Source organism: Leuresthes tenuis, unplaced genomic scaffold (assembly GCF_036924035.1).
Source record: "Leuresthes tenuis unplaced genomic scaffold, fLeuTen1.0.hap1 SCAF_2, whole genome shotgun sequence".
Classification (NCBI taxonomy): domain Eukaryota; kingdom Metazoa; phylum Chordata; class Actinopteri; order Atheriniformes; family Atherinopsidae; genus Leuresthes; species Leuresthes tenuis.
The window spans coordinates 42,544,266-42,564,669 of NW_027325356.1; the positions used below are offsets into that span (position 1 = coordinate 42,544,266).

Here is a 20,404-nt window from a genome sequence, read left to right on the forward strand (position 1 = left end):
GTCCGCTATCAGAGGCTAAGAGGAGATCATTGGTAACTTTTACCAGTGCTGTTTCTGTGCTATGATGCACTCTGAATCCTGACTGAAACTCTTCAAACAGATTATTTCTGTGTAAATGATCACAAAGTTGAGCTGCAACTATTTTTTCAAGAACTTTAGACAAAAAAGGGAGATTGGATATAGGTCAATGATTAGCCAACACTTCTGAATCAAGACTAGGTTTTTTAAGTAAAGGTTTAATTACAGCAACCTTAAAAGTCTGAGGTACATATCCTGTCAACAAAGACCGATTGATCAAATCCAATATGGAAGTGTTGATTAAGGGGAAAACCTCCTTGAACAGTCTGGTTGGGATTGGGTCTAAAATACAAGTTGATGGTTTAGAAGAGACTATTGCTGTTGTTAGCTCAGAGAGATCAACTGGGAAGAAGCCGTCTAAATACAAATCAGGTTCTAAAGATACTTCTAAAGCTGCTCAACTTGATGATACATCAGTGATAATAGTAGGAAGGATTCCATTAATCTTCTCTCTGATAGAAACAATTTTATTGATGAAGAATCTCATGAAATCATCACTGCTGAGAGTTAAAGGAATACATGGCTCAGCAGAGCTCGGACTCTTTGTCAGCCTGGCAACAGCGCTGAAAAGAAACCTGGGATTGTTCTTATTCTCTTCTATCAATGATGAATAATAAGCAGTTCTAGCTTTACAAAGTGCTTTCTTATACGTTATTAAACTATCTTTCCAGACTAATTGAGACTCTTCTAAATTAGAGGAACGCCACTGTCTCTCCAGCTTTCTTGCAGTCTGCTTTAAAGCAGCTGTGGATTATACCAAGGAGCCAACCTATTCTGATTCCAACTAATTAAATTAAAAATTAGTCAAATTCAAACATACAGAGCCAGTTCAAAAACAATTTCCTAACTAAGGAAAGGTCCAATCTCTTGTTGCCATTGACTTCTTCCTCAACACCAGCATCTCAGCTGGTGAACAAAAGTTCAGCAAAGATTCAGCAGTTCCTGATCCTATTTAATTTAAATTTTTGGCAGATGTGTTGGCATTTTCTCAACATCCCAACAGCTATCCCTAGATTTGCATGAAATGCAAGAAAAAAAAAACATTCTTGTTGGTCTGTTACAGGTGTATAAAGAAAAAGTCAGCCAATTATTGCCTTCAGGATGGCCTACCAGCTCCTCTTCCTCTTCACTTTCCCCCATCTGCCCCCTCCATGCATTAATTGCCTAAACATAAATGGCAGCAAGTCAAAGCCTTGATGTCACTTATTCTAAAACCACCTGGACCAGTGAACTGAGAGGCACTGCTGTGTCTGTATGTCTGTGTCCCACAGTTGCAGAATGGTCTGATTGGTTTGACAGGGATGATGAGAGGGGCTCAGGAGACTGGGAGAAACTCTACGACCTGCACAAGGCCTATCCAGACCGACTATGTAGCAGCCCATTGGACATCCAGGTAAATCTTTTCTATCACACGCATAAACATGTATTTGTATTGGACAACTTATGGTATGATTGCTTAAGCATAAGGCTTAAGGTTATGCTCAGATGCGATACTTTGTTAGAGTTTCACTTAGGGCCCTCAACCAGAAAGTAGGAAAGAGTTTAACGGGTCAGGTGAGAGAAGTAAACTCATCTCTCCAGTATTACTGCTTGGCTTACATGACATAGGGCTGAGCAGAGGGCTTAAATGAGCAGACTAAATGGTACAAGGTGAATCCTGCGGCACACAGAGATCAAAGATTAAACAGTTTAGTAGACCGATGAACTGGCAAAGATTGGAGTGGTGGGGCTGATATACTGCAGGGGGATGAAGATACGCCACAGGAGCAGTTTCCTTTCTCCTCTGTCCTCCTGCCTATAACCCAGACTTCTATCTCAGCACAAGAAACTAAAGGATGTCTCAATTCAAATGCACCTGAATGAGAGAAGAATGTGGATTGAGGAGGTGTGTTGAATGAGCTATTCAGGAGGATACTCAATGTGTCCTTTGCAGGTTTACATGTGACATGTATAAAGGGGCTTGTAACATTAAGTCACTCTATGAATACAATCTAATAATAAACAAGTTGTTTTGAGAACTTTTATGATCATCTGGCAGAAAATATGGAACAAGGACAGACAATATCCTTTTACCACATATTTAAATTAGCTGAGGTAAGGATGTCTCATTTCATTAAAAGCTTGTTCCCTTGACTTGTCTCTCGGTGAGTCTTTTTCTCACCTCCTCAGCTTGCATACCAGAGAGAGATACTGTTAAAACATGAAAATTCCACCTTTCTTGAAAATCTTTTGTGATGAGGAAGTTAATAGATTTACACACAAGACCTTCCAGAGAACCTTCCAGAGCCAACCAGACTGAATAAGGCATAAATGTCTCTTGTTTTCTATGATATGGATGTGTGTCAAGATCACTTGATGTTTACATATGGGTGACAGTGCAGCATTATGCTGTTTATGGAGACTTAGCAAACCACTCTGGACACCAACATACAACTGGATGGATTTCACCTGCTGTGACTAACCTAATTATCTCAAAATTGTGATTATCAGAAATGGCCTTGAAATCACCACAAGCCATGGAGCATTGGTGTTATGTGATGCGTCTTTCTCCCATATGCTACTGGAATATTAAAAGAGAGCAACACTTATTATTCTACCACTGAGAATGCACTTTCGGCATTTCAATTGAGAACATTCTGTTTTATTCTTCTGGCTTCGGCTTCTCTAATGCACCTTCTCTAGTCGGTAGCCAGCTTTGTTTTGCTTCATCTCAAACTGTAACAGCAGATAATGAATAAATACATAAAAAAAACTTAGAAGCTTTTTTAATTTCGATGTGGGGTTTCAAAGTAAGGGTGCAATGATTAGTTGATGTTGTTGACAAAAATCGATTACATAATTAGTCGCCGACTGGTCGGTTACGTCATCACACGTCACGCTGTCGAGCTGAACATAATTTTTCGTACGCAGTGAGCCAATTCACTGCCTACCTATCTCTGCTTAGAGATGCATGCGCGTTACAGTAAATAATAGCGAGAGATAACCGTATAAACATAGTGAAATGGCTGCGGCTGAATTATCGTCCTCTCGTCCAAAAGTGTCCAGGGTCTGGGAGCATTTCACCCTCGACACCCAGAAAAAAAAGATTACCTGCAAGTTTTGTAAAGCCGACCTCGGGTATCACAGGAGCATGTTATCATCCACGAACATTTGAAGAGGAAGCAGGTTGGAGCTCTGGGAGACACGGACTCACAATGGTAAGATATTTAGCTTGTTAGCGTAGCCTGCTAGCTATAAATAAGCGAAGTTGTCTTGGATTTTAACATTAAAGTGCAACATTAAAATTGACCCTTCGCTAAACTCCTCCCACAAACGGCTTCTGTCCAACTCTATGTTAGCAACCGTAACTATGAACAAGCAACCAGTCATGCTTTCGGCAGAAAGCAATATGCCGAAGAAGTGTGCATATGTGCACGTCCGACAGTCGATATCCTGATGTCCTCTAAAGACCCGGCAATTCAATCAATTTCCCGGCACATTTGCAATGTAATGCAATGCAGATGTGCACACCGCCCCCTACCGAACAAGATGGGTAGCCCAGTCAGCAGGGAGCTGAGGAAGAGCTGACGTCACTCTGCTGCGCTGCTTTTTCCTTTTCGAATCATGGGCAGTACTTTGTGGGCAGACCATGAAAACGAAAAAGCAATAATGTGCAGTCTTGAAAAAGAAAATGCAAATGCAAATGGAAGGATTGATTACTAATTTTATTTATGAGTCCAATAATGCAGCCACATTGTTAAAATGAAAAAGCATTTCTGCAAATGCATTTTAATTTGAATTATGGTCATGATTCGCTTCCATAAGTTACAATAACGCTTTATTTTTTTTTTACTTGAATAGTCACTGCAATACCACAGAATGCTGTGGCTGTTTGTTTGTGGCAAATGCACTTTTATTTTCTTTTAGTTGAGGGAAAGTTTTCAAACATTTTTGTTATTTTTTACTGTGAGAATGCTGATTAAGCATTCTCACTATTGTTTTCCTGTTTCTCTTTATTATTATTATTATTCCATACATTTTTTGCCATTTAACTACTCCTGCATACTTTCACCAATTTCTACAATTTTGGTATCAAAACGTTCAGCTCCTTCAGGAGATTCCAGACTTTTGGTGTTTCTAACTTTTATACTTTTTGAAATATTTAACATTTTATTCAAATTTTATTGTTTTTCTCCACTTTTCAAACGAACTAATTCTGCACACTAACCAACATTTTACTCAAATTTTATGCAAATTTCAATTTATTTCTCCTCTTTTCAACCTAACTACTTCAACATACTTTCAGCTAGAGACACATTTCAAATTTTAAACAGGTCACAAGACATTCAGCTATTACCAAATGGTTCAGCTTTTTCAAATATTAAGCCAATTTTGAAATATGACAGCTTCAAAAACTTCAATTTCAAAACTTCAAGTTCCTTCCACCAAGATTTCAGCAACTGGTTTTTCAGCTATTGAAAGTTTTTCTCACTGCTCTTTCGCAGAAACAGCTTTTTCTCTAGTTCTATTTGTCTTTATTGTTAGTTAACATATACCTTAAACAACCTCAAGCTAAATTTAAAAGATGGTTACGAAATAGAGCCTTTAATTGTATGATTTATTATCTGATTAGTCGATTAATCATTTCAATAATCGATGAATAGTTGACTATAAAAATAGTTAGTTGCAGCCCTATTTCAAAGTATTCACTTGTCCCACATCATTTGTATATATCCCCTCTCACTTGAATAGTAGCATTCCAACAATGTGATATATTTCACATTTGTCAACTAATGTCTAGTTCTCATGTGTCCTTATCCCCCAACATCTGACGAAGACCTATTCCTTGTCCAGGCAATGTCTGAGCTGGCATAGCTCCATTTTCTGTCTCTCGCAAATATTAATTCCATATCAGCACCCTTACTCCACCCCTCTAATATTCTGTTCCAAGAATGGCAATGATATCACTACACCCATCAATGCTTTTAGCTTAAACACTCTGCGTTGGCATTTCTGCCGTTTCAGAAAAAGAAAAAAACAAAATAGTCTTGCAAACAAGGGGCTATCCTGATGTCAAGAGACCAGACATCTCTCTGATTTTCTGTCAAACTCTATTCAAAAGTATTTCCAAACATTTTGAAGTTATTTTTGTGGAAACTTTGTCACATTCAATACCACTAATCTGTAAGAATCACATCTTTGCAAAAATAAATGTATTAATTCCATTTTCTCTTCCTTGTCCAGGCTGAAACTCATGATGGTATATCATCCAACCAGACAGGAGATGTGATCTACAGGAATGACAAGCACTTTGGTTTTGTCTGCCTCAACAAGGACCAGGCTCATGGCCTGTGTCACAATTACAGAGTCCGCTTCCTTTGCGGAAAACTGGGTACATTCACTCATAGTGTCTGTCTGCATGTTTATTAGCACAGTAAGTGTATGAGTATGTTTTCATATTTCTAGGCTTTTCTCTGTGGTACACCATGTTGCTGTCTCATTGTAGCTCTAAAAATATGATGTGAATTTTGAAAGGTATACTGAGGAGTATAGCTAAACATTGAAGGTATGTACAGATTAACAAACAGTCTGGCTGGGCCTCAAGGAGTATATTGTATTTGGGCAGGCTTCCATGGTTCGATGGTTCCCTTGACCCCTACAAGGAGAACCAGTAGCTCTTCTATGTTGTGTATGTTTATTGACATCATTTGTCCTTTCAGAAGTAAAATATGTGGCTTTCCCTTCAGTTGTGGGATGTATTTCCATAAAAACAGACCTCCTCCTGAGCCCTGCACATGCACAGTTACGCAAATGCACAGTATGACAACATACACACGTTTGTTGTCATACTTCAGAGGCTGACAAAAGACATCTCCAGGAGCCACCAAATATGTCAAGAGACAGTGTGATGTAATGTTACAGGACCTAACAAGAATAGGACTGCATGTTTTTATTCACAATGATATAAGTTATGAAAAATATGCTCACAGAAAGACAAAATGAAGTATTAAATATTCTAATTTATCTTTAATATAATTTGCTTTTGATTTATATTATAAAGTATTTGAATGTGGAGCATGTCTGCAAATAACACATGTGCATCCTATATATTACAGTGCCATGTGTAGCCAAAATTATATATCGCCGGCACACGGGGCACCAACAATATATATTTATAGTGGACACACATAGCGTGACGTGATAAGATATAAGGATTTATCCGAAAGTTCTCACTATCTGAATAAGCCTTCTTTTACCTCGTTTTTGGGCACCACCTTCAATCGAAGGAAAAAGACAGAATCTTACAATTCTGGTATGTTAAATTAATAATCAATTTTTAATTAATAACTAATAAATTCCAGTCTCATATAGTCGCTACTCGTGAATTCTCGTTTTGTTGGACTCACACATACGTAAAGAACACATACACAAAAACCGGTTGATTTTATATATGTATATGTATGAACCATTTATTAAAATGATATGACCAAAGACATGAACCTTAAGACAACAGGAGAAATGCTTTGAATATGGATGATTATATAAGAAACACTTAGTGAATTGAAAAGAACTAAAGGGAGGGGATGGATGGATACCGGAATCATTCAAATAGTCGAGCTTTGTTACTATTTGAATTTAAAGGCTAACAACTTGGGTTAATCTATTATTTTAACAGTGAATTCTCTCCACACCCACCGCATACCGTCTGAAATGTAAGAACAGGGCAGATCTTATCGTTAGGTCAGCTCCGAACCACAGGTAATCGCCAGTGGGTCCAACTGGGTCTCTCGGTTCCGCGTCTCGCGGCCTTCGATGTGGTTGACTTTCAGGGACTGGACCGGTCGCTTTCCTGCACCGGAGGGCTTCTGGTAGCTCAGAAGATGAACGGGGTGGTGTGTCGGAATTCACCACAAATAATGATAAAACTGTCCAAGGGTCGAGTTGGTTTTGGTTGCTGACCAACTCTGATGAGGTGAACTTAAATTCACCAAAGATTGACAAAAAGGTTGACAAGCTGAACGCTGGCTCCTTTTGGTGATCAAAAATAGGTGAGGATGCTGCAGCAGCAGAGTTTAAAACGTGCTATAGAGAGGAGACAGGATGACGGACGAACAAAAACGCAAAATGTATCTTTCTACTACATTCTTCTCTTTCTGTCTTTGTTCGGACCTTCTTCTTCCATCTCATCTTCCTCTCCTGCCATTTCCAAAGACTCTCCGCCAGACTCTCATTCCATCAATCTTAAAACTATCTGCTTTTCATCTTCTCATCTGATCTGGATTCATGTGGACTTTCAATATTCTGACTTTTCCTCGCGGTTTCCGGCGTTTGATTCGCAGAGGCGGGGCATGACGTAGGCCTACGCTACACTTTCAGCCAATGGTATGCCTGAAACTGTTGTGACGTCTGCCTGGGCGTATTTTGTAAGGCAAACTGCAACGAGGGCGCCTCAAAGCAACTCGACTCCCTGCATTCCTCCGTCTCATAAACATTTGTTCAGAGGATTCTAAAAACACCATAACTTGTTAAGTTATAAAGGGGAAAGATATAGCATAAACGTAGGATATAAAGACATCAAAAACAACATAACATAACATGATGATTATGAGTCTCAAAATTCAGATGGATATCTGTAAAGTTATGACGTATGAATAAGGAGCCAAACGATGTTATTTTCCTGTGTTAAACATGGAATACAAGGAGAAACAGCAGGAAAACATTGGTTTACAGTTGCATTATTTCATATAAATGTCACATGTCATATGCAAGTTGTTGACTTAGTTTTGGGTTTAACTATTCAGTACTACGAACCACTCGGGGGCAATGTGGCTCCATAAGCTGATTAGTCATTTTCCAAATTAATTACTTCTTCCGTATCGTTCCACGTACGATCATGAAAAAGGTATTAAAATGCAGCTTGTGATATCACTGAGAACATGAAAGAACTTGTACAAAGATGCAAAGCACATTTAATACAGTTTAAAGATGCAGCTGAAAGTGAATCTGGGTGAGGTTAATTCAAAGGTTCCATGAGGCATCTGCTTCTGGTTTACAGTCAGGGCAAATGTCACCTTTCATTTACTTTGACCCAGATTGGGTCAGAAGTGTCCTGTTCTGGTTTTCCCCAATACTCTCCTGAGAGGGTCCGTTGTTTGTTCAGCTTAGTTAGCACTAAGCTATTAATGCATTTACCTAAATTCATGGCACAGGTCTGTGGAAAGAGGGGCTGAGAAAACTCCCCCAAAATGCTTTCATAGGCCGAAGGTTGTTGTAAATTTCTCTTCTTTGATGTAGAAATCCCCCATCTGGTATTTCCACACTGACCATCCCCACAAAAGAATGTTGCAGTCATTTGAAGTCTTACGTTTGCATTAAATTCTATGCTTGAGTTCACTACAGTAGAATAGCTGGAACATTTTTGAAAGGCTGCAAGATTTTGATGTGAAATTTTCTCATTTGCTAGTTTATGCTGTAAACTGCTGCATCTCAGGTTTTGGGTGCTGTAGGGCAGTTTCATGCCCGGGAATGTGCATAACAAAGATTGGTGTACTTCAAAACTAATCAGAAGCATACAGTTCAAGTTCAAAATTTCTCTGGGTCAATCTGAGCCATGCCACACAAAACTGCACTGGAAAAAAGTTCTAGGTAACAATATATATAATGTAATGTATGCTGTGTGTGGGTATGAAAATTATTCAATTTCAGGGCAGACTTGTTGGACTTTGCTTGTGAATATGGCAGCATATAGTGAGATTTTTAACTGTGTTCATCTCACCTTTTAGTTCATCCTCAGGCTTCCATTTCAATTGACATATTGTCAGGCAACAGCATCCTGGAGCTTGCTGATCAGCCAACAGGATGGGGGTCTGGTGATCGGGTGGTTGTGGCCAGCACAGACTACTCAATGCACCAAGCTGAAGAGTTTACCTTGCTGCCTTGTCCTACGTGCACATCCAACCAGGTAAAAGTCAAAGGTAAGAACAACAGCCGACCACAGCACACACACTGGAATCTTGAAATGTTTTATAGATGCTCTGGAGTTTGGTATGAGTGAATGCAAATGTCTGCAACAATGCTCTGGAATCCCTGCAAAGATTATTCACCAAGCCCACTAGTGGAATCTCTGGAACATCATATGAATGTATCATGAATATTTCTGTGCAGTTGCTCTCAGTGTGAGAGTGAGCGTTTCTACTGCATTCTACTTTCCACTGGCCTCCATGCTGCTTCCCACTCACGCCTCACTATTATTGATACATACAGATACATGCAGTACTCATATCAACACATTAGCTATTCTGGTGATTTTAAAAGTCTAATTTCTGCATAAAATGCTGTTTTTTTAATACTACATCACAAAATCTTCTCAGAGATTTTCCCCAAAAGAAGAACTGTTGCCGAAAACATTTACAGAGCTAATGCATAATAATAATTTTTAAAATTATTAAATATATAAATTATTTGGAGTAAAGTATGTTTCTTGTATGAACCTGATTCCAGCTCACTGGAAATTAGCAGTTTAACATTATCAGTCAGACAGGGATTTCTTTTTGGAGAGAAAAATAAAGTCCCCTTAACCTAAACCATGACATATGACATATGACCATGAGATATGAATATTATCTAAAAGTAGTTAGGTGTCTTTTAGGTAAGAATAAGACAATAGTGCAACCATGCTTCTAAAAAACTTGGGATTCAATGAGTTTCAATTTAGTTCAGTTTTATTTATATAGCACCAAATCATGACAAATGTCATCTCAAGGCACTTCAGACATACAGTCCAATTCACTGTAATATAGTCATAATCCAATGAAATGAATTAAATTCCAAATTTGTCCAATTGATCTATCCATCCATCCATCATCTACCGCTTATCCAGGGGTCGGGTCGCGGGGGCAGCAGCTTTAACAGAGAAACCCAGACGTCCCTGTCCCCGGCCACTTCCTCCAGCTCTTCCGGGGGGACCCCGAGGCGTTCCCAGGCCAGCCGAGAGACATAGTCTCTCCAACGTATCCTGGGTCTCCTCCCAGTGGGACGTGCCTGGAACACCTCACCAGGGAGGCGTCCAGGGGGCATCCTAACCAGATGTCACCTCTTCTGACTCCTCTCAATGCAGAGGAGCAGCGGTTCTACTCCAAGCCCCTCCCGGATGACCGAGCTTCTCACCCTATCTCTAAGGGAGGCCCAGACACCCTGCGGAGGAAACCCATTTCAGCCGCTTGTATTCGCGATCTCGTTCTTTCGGTCACTACCCACAACTCGTGACCGTAGGTGAGGATGGGAACGTAGACTGACTAGTAAATAGAGAGCTTCACCTTCTGGCTCAGCTCCTTCTTCACAGTGACGGGTCGGAGCAGAGCAACACTGCAGACGCTGCACCGATCCGCCCGTCAATCTCACGCTCCATTCGTCCCTCACTGTGAACAAGACTCCGAGATACTTGAACTCCTCCACTTGGGGAAGGATCTCATTCCCGACCCGGAGAGAGCATTTCACCCTCTTCCGGCTGAGAACCATAGTCTCGAATTTGGAGGCGCTGATTTATACGGAGCCAATTAAAAAAACGTTACCTAGCTAAGGAAACCAACAGATTGCACTGAAACAACATCCTGAACATACACAAGGTGAATGTGGAAAGAAAAAACTGCCTTAAACTCCATTAAAACACACATCCGAACCAGAATCAGGAAGGGCAGCCATATACCTCGATCAGCTGGGGGTGGAGAGGACAGGAAAGAGGGGACAACAAGCACCATAACACCAGACCAGGGCTACCTGTTGAGAGAGACAAACACAAGTTAATGACAGCAATGATGTCATATGTACATGGAGAGTAACCCTAACCCAAAATTTTAGGCAAAAAATTCAACAAACTCCAACAGATATTCATCATTCTGCTGACTTCTGGAACTGGTTGTGCTTAATCCAGACAGCCGAGCCACGAATGCTTTTAACATGTCCTGAACTATGTGCCATTACCCTCATTTGTAGGAATTATACTATCAAGCCTAAAAAGCCCAAAAACTCCTGAAAACAGATAAGGGATGCAGAATAAACCAACCAATATGATCCAATTATAATCCATGCATATAAAGTTATATAAAAACAAATTAGTCCGATTAATATAATGCCAATTGATTCAAATTTGCCAAGCTAAGGAAACCAACAGACGACATTAAAACTTGAGCATGTACGAGGCATTGTTGGAAAGAAAAAGACTCCCTTTCAACAGGAAGAAACCTCCATCAGAACCAGAACCAGGAAGGGTCCATCTGCCTGGACCAGCTGGGGCTGAGAGGACAGGAAAGAGGGGACAACAAGCACCGTAACACCAGGCCAGAGATACCTGCTGAGAGAGAGAAACACAAGTTAATGACAACAGTGATGTCATCTGCACATGGAGGGAGGAGAGGTGCATCATGGGAGCTCCCCCAGCAGTCTGGGCCTATAGCAGCAGAACTATGGGATGTTTCAGGGTCACCTGAGCCATCCCTAACTATAAGCTTTATCAGAAAGGAAAGTTTCAGCCTGATCTTAAAGGTAGAGAGGGTGTCTGCTTCCTGAAGCCAAACTGGCAGCTGGTTCCACAGAGAGGGGCCTGATAACTGAAGGCTCTGCCTCCCATTCTGCTTTTAGAAACTCTGGGAACAACAAGGAAACCTGCAGTTTGGGAGCGAAGTGCTCTGTTAGGAAAATACCTTACAATGAGATCTTTAAGATATGATGGAGCTCGGTCATTAAGAGCTTTATATGTGAGGAGAAGAATCTTAAATTCTATTCTGAATTTAACAGGGAGCCAATGAAGAGAAGCTAAAACTGGAGAAACATGATCTCTCCTGTTAGTTCTCATCAGAACTCTGGCTGCAGCATTTTGGATCAGCTGGAGGCTTTTCAGAGAATATGTGGGACAGCCCTATAATAAAGAATTACAATAGTCCAATCTTGAAGTAACAAATGCATGGACTAGTTTCTCTGCATCACCCTGAGACAGGATGTTCCTGATTTTAGCAATATTACGAAGGTGAAAGAAGGCAGTCATAGAAACCTGTAGAAACTCTTCTACAGAGTTTGAACAGATTTCCTCTCCGGAGTCAGAGTGTACCATATCCCATATGGCCTCTTTTTCCTGCACTGTAGATGTTGTACCCACTCCGCTGCTTAAAGAAGTATTCCCTGCAGTCAGTCCTGTTATCTCAAATATTTTACATGTTTCTGTACGCTGGTTCTTTTCCACACATTTTAAATATGTTGTTTTCATCCACTGCTAAAGTAACATAATCTGGACGCCTTATCTTCAAGTAACTACAGACCAATCTGACATTCAGTGGAAAGTCGTCTTGATATAATTTGTGAATGATGAGTGTTTTTAGCAGCTTCCTGTCTGCTTTCAGAACACTTCATAGTACAGAGACAGTGCTTGTTCAAGTGACCAATGACTTCCTGCTGAGTGCAGATAGAGAATAATCCTCACTCTGAGTTCTTTTACATTGAAGTGGATCCCAACATCCTCCTCCATTATTTAGACTCCTGGGTTGAAATGAATGATTCGTTACTATTAGTCTCCTATCGTTATAACACAACCTTTTCAGTCAGTCTGAATAATTTTACCTCCTCAGGGGCTCAGGCGACTTGTGGTGTACCACAGGGCCATTCCAAGTGCCGTGCATTGAAACTGAGAACATGCAGTGCCAGAGATGCACACATCAGCCACACTATGTGCAGTGTTTGTAGAGACAAGGGATAGAATGTGCTCGTGGATGTCAAGAAGCCAAGTGGAATTCAAGGAAAACACAAGAAACTTGTGCTGAAGAAAAAATGGACCAGGCTCAGTGAATAACTCCCTATAATCCCTATAGACCAGTGACCAGTGCTGACCAACATGTCATTGGGGTAATCAGGTGGGAACCTCATCGGTGTTTCATCTAGTTGGACCTATGACACCTGCAGGAGGCTACACAGGGATCCCAGAGTCACTCCCCTAATGCCATCCAGTGCTCCTCACACCACAACAACCAGCTTTTTTTCCACAACCACAACCTGCCCCAGCCTCTCACCAACTGCACACCAGTCATAGCGGGGTGGGATACAGACCCTGGTTTGGATAGGGGGTAATGAAAGTAAAGAGGGTGCCAGAGGTGGAGGCAGGACAAGACATACGAGCAGATACAGCAGAAAAACTCACCTAAACAGTCCTACAATCAGGACTGGGCTCAGGCGACTTGTGGTGTGCCACAGGGCTCAGTTTCTGGGCCCCCTCTGTTCTCTATTTACAGGCTACTTCTCGACCATAATGTACTATTTTCACTCCACTGTGTCATCCCAGCAGCCTTGTTAATCTCATGTTTTTTTTCTTTCTGACATTAAATCTTGGATAGTCCAAAATATACTTAAATTTACTTATGGTAAGCCAGAGGTTATTTTCTGGGACCTGAGAGACCAGATTCAGGAGTTCTGTGTGAAGAAAGGACATGACATCCCAGAGCTTTCAGATGAAGACTGGGTGGCAGACCTTGGATTCACTGTGGATGTGACTGCACTCATGAATGAACTAAACGTCAAACTGCAGTGCAAGGGCCTTTTTGTACATGTTTATGCATTTAGCAGACACTTTTATCCAAAGCAACTTACAGGTAGGCAAATAGGGTAAGGGGGGTAGGTAGGGTAAGGGTAAGGGGGTCTTGCCTAAGGACATGAGATCCTTGTACATGAGATGTACAGTGCAGTGAAGGCTTTCATGAGAAAGTTGCAGCTTCTCTCAAGCCAAGTGAAGGACAACATTCTGACCCACCTGCCAACACTAAAGGAAGCCACAAGATCAGCCGATCACCTCCACAAGTACTCATCCATGTTGGAAGCACTGCATGGAGAGTTTGAGGCGATTTCAAGATTTCAAAACTCTTGAAAGTGAAATGCACATGGTTTCTTCTCCCTTCAACTGCAGTGTGGATAATGCACCAAGTGATGTTCAGATGGAACTCACTGACCTGCAGGCTGACATGCTTCTGGCAGAGCACTTCAGGTCAGTCTCACTGCTGGACTTTTACTCCTCCCTCAAAGAGGAGAACTTTCCACACCTGAGGAGGCATGCTCAGAGGATTCTAGTCCTCTTTGGATCTACAATGTATGTGAACAGACATTCTCAGTGATGAAGTTCAACAAATCCAAACACAGATCCTCTATCACAGATGACCACCTCTCAGCTGTCCTTCGCATAGCCACCTCAGACATTCAGCCGGATTTCAATGCCCTTGTTCAAGCCCAGAACATCCAGACTGGATTATTCTCACTGAAGAGTTAAATGAGGTGGAAAACATCACAAGTTATTGTTTGTTGTATTGCTGTATTTCTATAAACTTGTTCAGATACTGTATTTTAGTGCATTTTACAATGGAATAAAGTTGAGCAGAATTAAGTTCAAGTTATCGTCGGTGTGGCCCTCTGACACAATTCAGGTTTCTCATGAGGACCCTTGTATAAATTAATTGCCCACCCCTGCTCTATATGAATGAATTGGATTATTTTTAAATTAATTAATTTGATTTCATTGGATTATGATTACAATTAATTCCAATTGGCTTGAATTGGACTATATTATTTAAGTGCCTGGAGATGACAATTGTTGTAATTTGGCGCTATATAAAAAATTAATTGAATTGAATTGAATGTTAAAGGGGATTGAATCAATGACAAAATTCAATGATGTGTTTTGCCTTTTCATGAATTGGTACTATATAAGTTGGGCTAATTTGGATTTTAATGTGGTGATTAGCACTGTTGCCTCACAGGAAGAGGGTTCCAGGTTTGATTGTTTTTAATTAGACTGAATTGAATATTTTAAAAGTGCCTTGAGATAACTTTTGTTGTGAGTTGGTGCTGTATTAACAAAACTATATTGAATTGAACTGCTAAAAATATTGATAAACTATATTTGATTATAAGATTAATAATATGTAATTTATTCTGATATATAATTAATTGTTAAGCTTATTAAGGGCCAGCTGAAGCTGAGGCAGAAGAGTGGCCATCTGCCACTCGGAGGCTGGGTGCTTCTATCATGAGATAAAGAAGCCTGTTACACTGAATAGACTAAAGAGTGCTGTGTGTGTGTGTGTGTCAGCATAGGTAAGACCCAGTTCATCCACATGGGTGAAGAGGTGGATGGGGTGGATATGAGAGCGGAGGTGGGTCTGCTGACTCGTAATATCCTGCTCCATGGTGAGACTGAGCCCAGCTGTTATGGCCAGGAGGCCTGCAAATTCTTCGACTTTGACACTTTCGGAGGACACTTAAAGGTACTCAGTTGTTAACCTGATCAATCAAAAAAACCACATATGGATGAACAGTGAGTTGTTCTTTGTCATAGGCTGATGTGCACTTATTGTGTCAGCAATGAAAGAATCGCAGTTCCAGCTCCACCTAACCTAAAGGGCAATTGAAGAGAAATGAAAAAATGAACATTTCCAGAAGTAGTCAGTGAGTTTACATTTTCCCATGAATGTACATGATAAGATTTAACTTACTCTTTTGAGAACGTTAAACAACAGTATCAAACAACAGAGTATAATGTGCCAGTGGCCTCTTCACCGTAACAATATAGTTTCCTTTTTAGAATTAATAAAGTATTATTCAATTTTCCAATCAGAAATGAGCAGTCAGCCTCGCAATATTACTCCAGTGAACTGGAATCAGCATGTTGATGAAGATTCTCAGTCATCCAGATCATGGTAGTCACAAGAGCTTGAATAAGCAACTGGACTTCTTCTTGGATCTTGAAGACGTTTCACCTCTCATCTGAAAGGCTTCTTCAGTTCTGAGCTTGATGGTGGGGAGTATGAGCTTATAAGCAGAGAGGGTCGTTACAGTCACATGAGTCTGTGATCTGGTCTGTCCTATATGAAGGTCCTCACTGCACTGCACTGCATACACGACACCACTCAGTTTGTGTTTGGGTGTCTTGGGTGAAGCAGTCTCTGGCTGAGGGTGTTCTTGGGTTTGAAGTGCACTGGAATGTCATGTTTAGAGAAGATCCTTCTAAGTTTCTGTGAGACTCCTGCCACATATGGAATTTCAGTATGTTTGCGTCTCTTCTTCTTAGCTTCTCTAACAGTGTGGTTTGGTCCATTTATCTTCGCTGAGTTGACAAATGCCCAGTTTGTATATCCACAGGTTTGAAAAGCTTCCTTGGAGTGCTGATGTTCCTTTAGTTTTCCCTCAGTCTTAGGTACGCTCTCTGCCCGCTGGTGTAGCTGGGTTCTGATGACAGCCAGCTTGTGTTTTAGTAGATGATGCAAGTCTAAAAGCAGGTTCTGGTCAGTATGTGTGGGTTTCCTGTAAACCTCAGTGTTTAGACTTCTGTCCTCTTCAATGTCTACAGCACAGTCCGGAGAGGGCAGCTTGTGATCTTTTGCATCCTCCCTCGTGAACTTGATGTCGCTGTCCACCAAGTCGATGTGCTCCATGAAAGCCTCCACAGCTTGAGTTTTGATCTTGACCCAGGTGCCGTCCACATATCTGAACCAGTGGCTTGGTGTTGTTCCTTTGTATGAGCTCAGTGCTTTGCTCTCCACTTCCTCCATATAAAGATTAGCCACAATAGGGAACACTGGAAACAGTCATTATATTTTCAATAGGTGGTGGAGAGGCAGAGGTTCAACAGGACACAGATCTGATCAGGAGTGAGGTTGGTTCTGTCGTTCAGTAAGGTGATACTGACTCTAACATCATGCATACTGCTCAGGGGGCTCAGTGACACATGTGACTGTAACAACCCTCTCTGCGTAGAAGCTGATATTCCCCACCATCTAGTTCAGAACTGAAGAAGCCTTTAGGATGAGAGCTGAAACGTCTTCAAGATCCAAAAAGAAGTCCAGTTGCTCTTATGAGACGTGGAATCAGCATTTTACTACTAGTCCATTTGCTTACTGTGATCACAAACTTACAAACCTTACTCATTCGTAGTACAATCAGTAAAAACGTAGAGAAAGTAAGAATTCTGAGCATGTCAGTGCTGGACGTCACAAAGACATTCACTGTCTCCTGGCTACCATAATCATGCAACATGTCCTGATGATACTATTACTCAAATATTGGCAATTTTTAAAATTGCTAAATGGGCCATTTAAAGGTCAAATGACCTTTTGATAGAGGTGTAATAACAGCAGGCTTGGGTGAGTGAGAAAACCTTCCTTTATGCAATGATGTAGGAATAATTATTTTATCTGGGTTTAATAGTTAAAGAACAGATACTGATCTTATTATACTGACAACAGTACATGCATCATTTTGTTAAAATGCAAAATATTGGGCTTTAGTAGTTAGTGGCCTGTGCCACATCATTTAGACTCTGTGAAGCCCCTTTCACGTCTGCACTGATTGTGTCTGTGTGATGTCCGAATAATTCTGCTTTCTGTTTGTACCTCTGCCTTTCAGCCCACAACAGCTCAAGGCAGATTGTATTGTATAAAGACTTTTTAACTTTACTGGCTGCGTGCTGGGTCTGCATCAGCTATTTCTGTTGACATATTAGTAGTTTTGAGTTGAGAATTTATACTGCGACTGTCCTCAACATCTCTCTTGAGCCTGAAGTGTGGGGTGCTTGGCCTTGAAGGCTTCTTGTAGCTCCTTTTCACTTCCATTAAAATTGTTACCCTGATCAGACCGGAGCTTTGCTCGTTCACTTAGTCTTGCAGTAAAGCTCTAACACCATTAAAAATCAGTCGGTCTTGGCTGGACAGACTGATCTGCCATCCTGGGTACAGCAGGACTTGCTCTCTACCTCTGACAGTCTGGACAGGAATATTGATGATTCTTAATAAGTTTGCAGTAATGCAGTACCCAGTATTTGGTGTCCAGTTCAGCAGAGACTCCATGATGAAGGCTCTCGTCTGTGTCCTGAATGATTAGCTGCATCACTTTATGACAAGAGACTAGAATAACTGAGAGGATGGGCAGCACAGATGGCCTCCGTGGCGGAGCCCTCCACACCTGGATGCGTCTCACTGTCTCATCATACTCCAGTGCCAGAGAGAGCAGCCTGCTGATGGCTGATACTGGCTAACCAGAACTCAGGAGACTGCACTCTTCGGACAAAGCTTTGCTGCTGAGCTTGTATTAGGAGTGCTCTCTCTGCCTCAATATAATATTTAGCTCTCACAAACTGTGGAACTGTGCAACAGCTTCATTCATAGCTCTAAAAATGAGTTTATATCTTGCAGAGGAGGATTTTCTACAGTTTTACTGTGGAAGCATATTATTGCATTTTGCAGTTTTGTTGAATCCTCTGTGTTAATTGTTGTTGCACTGAGGGCCAGTATGTGTGTATATATACATATGTGTGTGTGTATGTGTATATGCATATATACTTGTATACATGCTCTTTTCTTTTGTGTCTCTTTTAACATGTTTAAAATAAAGATTTAATTGAATTTCTCTGAGTGATGCAATAAGTTGACTTTATCTGCCATCATTATCAGGTGGAGCGGGGCTTCAGCGCTGTTCATATATCTGGCATGGAACTCCAGCACATGGGCCAGCAAACAATGGGTCACTATCCAGTCCATTTTCACATGAATGGAGACGTGGATGAGAGGGGAGGCTACCGCACCCCAACATCTGTCAGTGATCTATCCATTCACCACTCTTTTTCCCGCTGTGTAACCATCCATGGCACCAATGGACTACTGGTCAGTTGAGAATTATTCATAAAATTTAGTTCATCTGTTTTTCATTTCATGTATTTCGAAAGTGCAGAAAGAACTAGATGTTAGCTGACAATTTCCCAACATGGCAAATGGTTCTTTAAAAGTAAACAATATGTTGTGATTTCACGTCACGTTTGTTCAGTTAGCTCAGAGCTCATTTTTTAACTTATATACTCAGAACATGCTACATTAACCAAAATGCTGAACAAATTACACAGTGCCCGACATATACCAAATAAACTTGAAAGGCACATGAAACTGGAAACTCATTCACAGGATTGTCTCAAAGTGTATGCTGATATCATCCAATTCAATTGCCTCCCAGGTGAAGGATGTGGTTGGCTATGATACACTTGGCCACTGTTTCTTTACGGAGGATGGTGCAGAGGAGAGGAACACGTTTGAGCACTGTCTGGGTCTAATGGTGAGAGCAGGGACCCTGCTACCTTCAGACAGAGACAGCATAATGTGCCGCATTATCACTGATGGAGCTTATCCAGGATATATAGCCAACCCGCGTCAAGACTGCAGGTAAGGCACATGCATAAACTACAGCCAGTTTTTTTTCTGTCTTGTCAAACCATTGGAGGATCTCCACCTCATAGTCCAGATTAAAGCATTCCAAAGATACTGAATACTGGATGCCTTGCTGAACTTGGAAACAAACCTGTATCTCTCCATTTATTTATTTTTTATTGCTGCACTGAGCCAGCTCAAATTATTTCCCCCCACCCCCCTTTGACAAAGTGGAACATAGACATTCAAAGTTCTTGGGGTACATTTAAATGGGTTTAGATAACACTCTTAGCAATGCAACTTTCTGCACAAAGACATTTTGAAGCTAATATTCAAACTGGATATGATTTTAGGGTCACTGAGACAGACAACCATGCACAGCAAAACTCACATCTACAGTTAATTTTGACTGTGAGAGCAAACAGGAGCACCTGGAGTAAACCTACATAGGCACAGGGAGAACGTGCAAACCCAAGACAGAAAGAACACAGCCCCATTGATAGTCACTGTACCAGCACAAATTCATCTCAAACTGATATGATTACTACACTTCTTGTGGTGGTCTATAAAAAATTCTGTAAAATCCTGCACATTTTCATGTTTCTTGACTCTAAAGTTATAAAGTGAACAAAGATACCAGTGGTGATCAAGACAACTTCAAACCATAACAGACACCCTATGACACCAAGCCAACACCCTTAACCCATACTCTCTTTCAATGAAAAAGAAAATGTATTCATATGTAATTACTACATACATTTTCTTAAAGGTATGAAAATTAAAAAAAGTACCTGAATAATCTGACAAAGTATTTGTTTTACTGTTAAAGGGCCAAAGCCAAATAATTTCTTTTCTTTTTTTTGTTAGTTGTAACTGTCTCTTGCTCTTGCTTGTCACACTTCTGTCCTTCATGAGAATATCATATTGGTTTAATCAGACTTACTGTAACCCCATTACCGCTTACTTAATTCTAACCTAAAATGAACCCTCACCAAATCTTCAAGCTAGATAGGAAAGATGCTTTTTATCTTCAAGATGCTTTCACGTTTCCACAATGTGACAGTACCAATACATTTGGTTCCTCCACAATATAAGTAACAGAAATGCACTTTCTGTTTCACACACACAGT

At 40.7% G+C, this 20,404-nt stretch overlaps 1 protein-coding gene across 1 annotated transcript in view; it reads left to right on the forward strand.

The window, feature by feature from the left end:
• Positions 1 to 20,404, forward strand: part of cemip (cell migration inducing hyaluronidase 1) — a 150,440-nt gene that overhangs the window by 84,500 nt on the left and 45,536 nt on the right. The window contains exons 9-14 of the mRNA XM_072381128.1: positions 1,350 to 1,471; positions 5,302 to 5,449; positions 8,841 to 9,032; positions 15,181 to 15,350; positions 18,531 to 18,740; positions 19,084 to 19,289. Coding sequence (XP_072237229.1) covers positions 1,350 to 1,471; positions 5,302 to 5,449; positions 8,841 to 9,032; positions 15,181 to 15,350; positions 18,531 to 18,740; positions 19,084 to 19,289 — 1,048 coding nt within the window. The remainder of the gene's footprint in view (positions 1 to 1,349; positions 1,472 to 5,301; positions 5,450 to 8,840; positions 9,033 to 15,180; positions 15,351 to 18,530; positions 18,741 to 19,083; positions 19,290 to 20,404) is intronic.